Genomic DNA, 7245 nt, shown 5'->3' with positions numbered 1-7245 from the left:
AGAAAAAAACATTGACAGTTTTATTCATGTCACGACGGTGAAGTGTATTCAAAAATACTGCTGTAGCATATTGTATATGATATTGAAAATTGGATATGTTGCTTTTCAGTTCTTCCAGCTTATACAGGGCAGATTTTTATGATGTCTTAAGTCTGAGGACATCGAAATTACCTGCAAAAAATCGCGTTGAACAGTTTTAAAGGAATCTGTTTGGAGGTAATATTCCATCTTTTTAATATGGCCCTAATAAATTGGTCAAGCAGTGTATTGATGGTCTTAACGCTACTATTTGTTCTGTAAAATCCAACAAACTCAGATGTCATAAGTTATAGCTCTGCATCTATCTTTAGATAACAATTTTGTCTATAATGTGATCTGGTTTTTAAAATTTTCAATATTTGAATGAAAAGACAAACGTCTGTTTATAATTATATTATTTCTTTCTGTTGATTTTACAATGTTGATACTGTTTATACAATATTATATTTATTGTTTTTTTATTTATTTAAGTATAAAAACCGTTCGAAATATGAAATTTATTTGTAATAACAATTTTATTATTTATTTATAAGATTTGGTTTGAGTAGTATTTAAAAGTAAATTAAAATTATTTATTTTTTTTAAATAAAAGTCAAATATACAACCACAATTTATCTCTCAAGCTTTTCGTCCATTAGCTATTTTGTAAAATGCACCTTTCTGCAATTTATCGGGTTAAGATAAAAGGACATTAACTTCAGATGAACAAGTTCTAGAATGAGTCACTAGTTACTGTGATATTGTTTCTTGGAGAGAGATCCTGAAGTCAGAAGGACGGATCTTCATCTCAGTAGCAGATAGAGAATAGTGATATCCTCTCCATGCATTCCAGTTAATCCCATACGCGGTGGTTGAGTGATTTCCTTTCAGGTTAAGTCCATTGAGGTTTGACCGATGGCAGCCACGATACCACCAAGCACCACTCAACACCTGAGCACAATTTCGATCGTCTATGTCGTTATCCCTGTCTTTGGTGGAAAACTTTTGTCCAGCATGATGGAGGAAGGAGTCACCTACAAGATATTAAAATAAAATGCGTTTAATGTAGTGTACATAATTTAGTAACAAAACTTCAAAAAAGTCGTTTTTCTTTCTTGGTCTTTCTTTAGGAAATTACATACATGCAGATTTCAAATAAGGGTTTAGTATTTGTTTAATATCATTTACAATGACAATGATAATGACGTGAGGAACTTTTATGGTCCTTTTTCCAACCATGGCTGAGTTAGTACGTCTCATGCGTGGAAAGCAACATTTTTACCACCGGAAAAACAAAGTTTTATTTCAGAACAACAATCAAATCAACCAAAGAACACAAAATGTATGGTTATAATACACATGAGCAGATGAACTGATTCTCGTGTGACCCTAATATTCCTACTTCGAAGGAACATCTTTAGATTTATAAAAGATTAAACACACTGGAGGAAAAATCTTGTAAGGAGGTTTTTTTTTATGAAAATTCCAAAATCGAGAGGTATTAAGATCTATACTAGTTAGTATCGAAATTTGACAAGATGAAAGAAGATACTTGATGACATTAGATTTGAATTTCTGTAGATTATGGGAATTTGTTCCAGAAAGTAGAAGTTGAGGAAATAAACGAGGAAGAAGAATGGTTCTGCGAATATGGAGTTGGACGGTAAAAAGATTGCTGACTTTTTGCAGCATGCGTGTAAGACAAGGGCCATTAATTAACTAGACTACCCTCTTACAGATACGTGATCTTGTCTAGCAATCTGAATGCATCTATGATAAGCATATGAGCAGAAGAATCCTTTTTGCGTGATATAAGACAGGAGTGAGTTTCAGAAGGACCGAAATTAAGTACGTTATTTGTCTCCCATTGACAAATATCTGTAAATCATCATGCAAGGAATTGGTAATGGATATTCTAGCAGCTGAAGCTATTTGTTTTGGGCAAGGTTTCTCAAACTGGAAGGTGAAATGCAATGTGCTATCACCAACAAAACATGAATAGGATTTCCAGTCAATGGAAGAATGTCATTAAAATACAAGAGGAAAAGAGTCGGAAAAAATGAACTGAATCTTGGGAAACATCGGCATTAGTAGAGAAGTCAGGAGACAGAGACATCGAGCATCACGCACAATGAGCGGTTAAAGTAAAAAAACAGATACCCAGTTACAAAAAAATAGTCGACAGTCCTAAAGATGGAAGCGTATTGTAAATATGTTTATGCCAAACACGAAAAAAGCTTTAATAATACGAAGAGCAACAGCGTGAGCCAAACTTTTCCATTCAATTTGTCCATAGATGGGTAAGAGCAGCTAGTATATTGCCAATGGATAGAAATTGACGGAATCCATTCCATATTGGTGATCGTTGATCAGATGGAAGGTTTCAAGATAGTTTAAGAGTTGGCGATTAATTGATTTCTCCATTACTTTAGAAAGAGTAGAGAAAAAAAGTAGAGTTAAGTACAATGGGACGATAGTCGGATGCGAAAGATTTGTAACCCTTTTTAAGAACTGGCTGGTTATGAGCAAATTTCCAAGCAGAAGGAAAAACACCAGTGGAATAAGAAAGTGTAAAAAGGTGACACAATTAAAAATAAGTTAAGGAGCCCAGGTTTTGAGAACAAGTAAAGAAATACCATCTGGATTGAAGCTTATTTGGCATCAGGATTGTTCAAATTTCGTTTGACATAAAACCCCAAGAGCGAGCGTAGTCGGAATGGAAGGATGTGGTTTACCAAGATCGTCACTACAAGAGTTGGAATACAAATACGATGGTAGCAGGTCGACTTTATCATTAGCTGAGGTGGCAATAGAAACATCGGATTTTAGCAGAGATAGGAGTACTGAGGGCAAAATTACGGCCAATAGTTTTGAAAAGACCATGCTCGAATACCATTTGGACCAGAAGCAATATTTATACTTTAAAATCTGGTTTGGATTGATTAATAATTGCTTTGCAATTGTTGCGAGCTTTAGTGGAAGCAGAAAATGAAGCTAGAAATTTGTATGCAAGCTACTTATAGCTGTTCAACATTCTTATCTTGAACAGCTGTAGCACATTTTTTGGAAAAGCAAAAGTTTAGATAAAGGATGAGATTTTAAGCTGGAGCGTGGAATAAAGGAGCTCATCCTTACAAGAAATTATTCTTGTAAGGATGAGCTCCTTAATTATACTTTTAATCTGTCACAAGATTAAACAGTGAAGCCATCTGGAATTTTGAACATTAAAATTGCCAAGTGAAATTATCTCACTGTTAGGAAGTTGTAATGGAGAAAGAGAAGTTAAAGAAAGCCAGTCAAAAAGTTCCAAGTGATTAGTGGAGTTGGGAGAACGACAACGCAAATTCATTTATCATGTTAGCAGGTCGATGTAGTGCAAAGAGGAAGAACCCTTGCGCTAATGTATACGTCGCTAGAACATTTCTATCATTAGACGAGTCCAGCATCTCGCACTGAATGAATGAATAAATAAATCTCTCAAAGATTCTACTCACCAGCATTTCCCGTGTAGTCCTGTACATGCAGCGTATAATTTTCGCTCTGATCGGAAATCCAAAACTGATCATACAACGCAAACTTCTTGTTCCCATCAAAATCTGCAAGGTCGAACCTAAGAACGTTACATCTCTGGTTTGTAATGGCATGTATTTTGTCATTACCTGCAAAACAAAATAGTATACTGTATTAAGTCAGAATGCGGTACGATTTTCTCTGTTTATAAATTGTCATGAAAATTGTTCATGGAAACAAACTGATGCGCCTAAAAATAATTATTTGGAATTACGAAGATAACAGTTTTTTAAAGTAAGATTTACAATAATATTTTGCAGATATTTGGGATATTTGTGCAAAATATCTTTAGATATTTATAGTTTTAATATCTGAAACTACAGAGAAAACTTAATGTGGAATTGTAGAACTGAAGAGGTGAGTCTGATGGACAACCTGGACACGCTGTTCAATCCAATATGAAATGAAAGCTTTTATTTTGTGCTCGTCTTTAGCAAACCACAAAAAGATTTCTTTCCTTTAGTTCAGAAAATGAAGTTCATGCGTACGTCACTGTAGAATATGAATTAATAATTTAACACGAAGTCTTACCTAACCAGAAATCCATGCGAAGTTCTCCAAATCCATTCTTATAATCTTCCCATTGACGGAAAAAGTAGTCATTAGGTCTTCCGAAATCTCCCCTTCTTTGGAAAACCTGAACAAAGAAACACATACCGTTATTAATTGATACTCAGAAATATGTCTATCGATAATAAATTTCAGTTGTAATAACAGCTGAAGGATATGCAGCCTGACACTATACATAAAAATAGACATTCAGTGTCATTAAAGGATTTAGGATATCCGCCCTATCCATGTATTTTCCTTGTATTGCTCCCAATACCATATGCACTTCTCTTCTGTCTGAGTTGAAGACTTTCAGCTGCACAAATGCGCTATTGTCTCAAGAAATTCATACTGTATCGACATTGGGAACAGTCTCATTGTCCCATCCTAGCTGATATTCAAGGAATCCCATTATTAAACAAGTTATAAGAGCATGGAATTCTTACCAAAAAATTTCAGGATTTCCACCACATTCGAGGGAACCATTTTAAGAGTAATTGGCACGTCATCAGTGGAAACCATGCATTTGGATATCAACCTTCCTTGTGAAAAAACTCCAAAAGAAAGAAATGAACAAACTAGAGGAATTTAGAAGGTAGCTTTTAATAATATTACCATACTTTTTCGCATCGTATGGTACCAGGCTGCCCGCGTTTCTGTGGGCATTTCTTTGTCTGGCCTCTCACTGAACCAGCCATCATGGAAGTAGCAGAATTCATCAAAATCGGCAAGAATTTTCTTCCTTAAATATTCTGGTTAATTATTGAGTCTTGGTTATTAGCAGATCTCACACAGTGAGGCTTTGCCCATTGTGGATGTGCAGAATATAAAACCTAAATCAAGTGACCGGTAATCTCATTTGTTTAGAATTAAAAAAAATATATATATATACAGTATATATATTTCAAAATAAATATTTAGCACACAGTAAATTAAGTTATAAAAGTACAAACCGTCCATCCTCCGCCATCAGTGAGCATGTCACAGTAAACATCAAAACCCCCACTGATTGTCCGACTTCGTGGCCATATCTTGTAAATCCCGTTGTTTCTATGTCCTTCGTCGAATATCTCAGCGCAGTCCACAGGTCTTGAGCGGCACTGGACATAGTTTACTGAAAAACGCAATGCATTGATGGCTTGATCAAGAAAATAAGACACTTCAACTGACAGAAGAGAGTAGGACTTCATAAATCTTTTATGAGACTAATTTCATAAAACTTACGAGTAATTATAATACCTGCAGATGAAATGTAGTTGACTTTATCATTATCCTTTTTTTCTCCCATCACAACAACCCCATACTTCGAGTTAAGGATTGGACATGCCCTGTTGATCACAAGAAAAATGAGTTGAAGGTACGTAGAGGAAACAAGTAGTGCCATCTGTAAAATACGCAGTGAAAATATACATCGAACTGATAGCAAAAATTATTACAAAAAAAATATAGTAAGACTACTAACTATTATATTTAGGTCACCCGAATAATTAAATTCATCTGTCTTGCTGTGTGTCTTATGTCTGTAAATGCGTGTGTTCTATGGTCGATTTGTCGACGAAAAACTCCAGTTTCTGGGGGGAAGGGGGAAACCTTGCTATCAACGCTTGACACCGACTAACTCAGCTACGAAGTGAATAAAGCCCATTATATTTCCTCACATCGTCAACGGGATTCGAACTCTTTTCCACCCAGTGTGGGGAGGACGGTGACGATACCATTATGCTACTCACGCAGACTGTTAGAAAGAATAAAACAAAATCCAGGAATTTCTACAAGGAGGGTTGCTGTGCAAGAGCGTCTACTGAGTCATAGCAGTATGTGGCGAATTTTACATTGCCAATTACTGTACCCCTACTATATCCAGCGTGTACAAGGTCTCAGCAATAGAGACTTCCCTCCCAGAGTGAACTTCTGCCAGTGGATGCAACAACAGAGTGTCCTGAACTCCCAATTTTTAAACAACATTTTGTTCACTGATGAAGCTGTGTTTACTCGTGATGGTATTTTTAATTTTCCTATCTGTCACGTCTGGTCCGACGAAAATCCTAATGCAATTCACGAGTCATGATATCAGCAATGTTTCTCGTTGAATGTCTGGGCAGGACTACTAGGAGACCGTCTAATTGGACCACACTTTCTGCCAAACAGGCTAACAGGGGAGCTGTACCTTGAGTTTCTGCAAAATGTTCTTCTAGACCTCCTTGATGATAATGTTCCACTTCAGAATGCCAGAACATGTGGTTTATGCATGATGGTGCACTGGCACATTTTTCTCCAGTTGTGACTCGGTATCTAACTAGAAGATATGGTCAACGGTGGATAGGTAGAAGTGAGCCCGTAATGTGGCCTCCCAGATCATCTGACTTAAATCCTGTGGATTTTTGTATGTGGGATCATTTAAAAGCTTCGTGTACACTTCTGACATTAACACTGTTCAGGAATTGCAGCATCGGGTTGAAGGAGCCTTTCAGCAAATCAGAAATGACCCAGGAATGCCAAGATTCGCGACTCAATGCAGAGAAGACTACAAAGCTGCGTACGGATGCAAGGACAGCATTTTGAACACCTTTTGTAACGTCCTGTAACATCTGGAAAATCCTGTGGTGTTGAAACCAAAAATTAAAAATGTATTATCTTATGTTTAATAAAACCACCCTTAGCAAAGGATTCGCAGCTTTTTGCTAAACTAGTGCTTCCATAGTCAGTGGGGGATCTTAACAGAAAATGTGCATTATCTCGAAAACTGTTCATTTGCTGCTGCCCGATGTTCACTGGGACTTTTTTTGCTTATTTTAGTTTGTACTTTTCACCTTTAAATTATTGACCATCATTTTTGAAACACCCTGTATACATATTTTCTCATTATCACGGTGGTAATTTCCCAACTACAGTACAGCCTAAATCGCAGATATGTCCTCTTCCCCACTGGGAAGAGGAGATATCTGTGAGTACTGGGTTCTAAGATGGTTCAATAGCAAACTTGGTTTTCCCCATACAATATCCAGACAGCATTTTGATGGAACCTTAAGCGCGAAGCCTCTGCAACAGATCATGAAAAAGGCTGGAATCTGGCTTCTTGCAAAGTTGATAATTCTGCAAGCGATTCAC

The 7245-nt window shown here is 36.5% G+C and overlaps 1 protein-coding gene across 1 annotated transcript; it reads right to left on the bottom strand.

The window, feature by feature from the left end:
- Positions 1-708: 708 nt before the first annotated feature.
- LOC150082726 (techylectin-5A-like) lies at positions 709-5327 on the bottom strand. The gene is made up of 4 exons (XM_090378257.1): positions 5091-5327; positions 4120-4225; positions 3513-3677; positions 709-1052 (listed from the first exon to the last, which is right to left on the bottom strand). Exons 1-4 carry the CDS (start codon positions 5325-5327, stop codon positions 769-771), a joined length of 792 nt encoding a protein of 263 aa, XP_090234383.1. The 3' UTR covers positions 709-768.
- Positions 5328-7245: the final 1918 nt, after the last annotated feature.

This window comes from Mastigoproctus giganteus, chromosome 7 (genome assembly GCF_048544385.1).
Source record: "Mastigoproctus giganteus isolate SK-2022 chromosome 7, ASM4854438v1, whole genome shotgun sequence".
Lineage (NCBI taxonomy): Eukaryota > Metazoa > Arthropoda > Arachnida > Uropygi > Thelyphonidae > Mastigoproctus > Mastigoproctus giganteus.
Note: the sequence above shows the minus strand (reverse complement) of the source record. Positions and strands in the feature narration are given on the sequence as shown.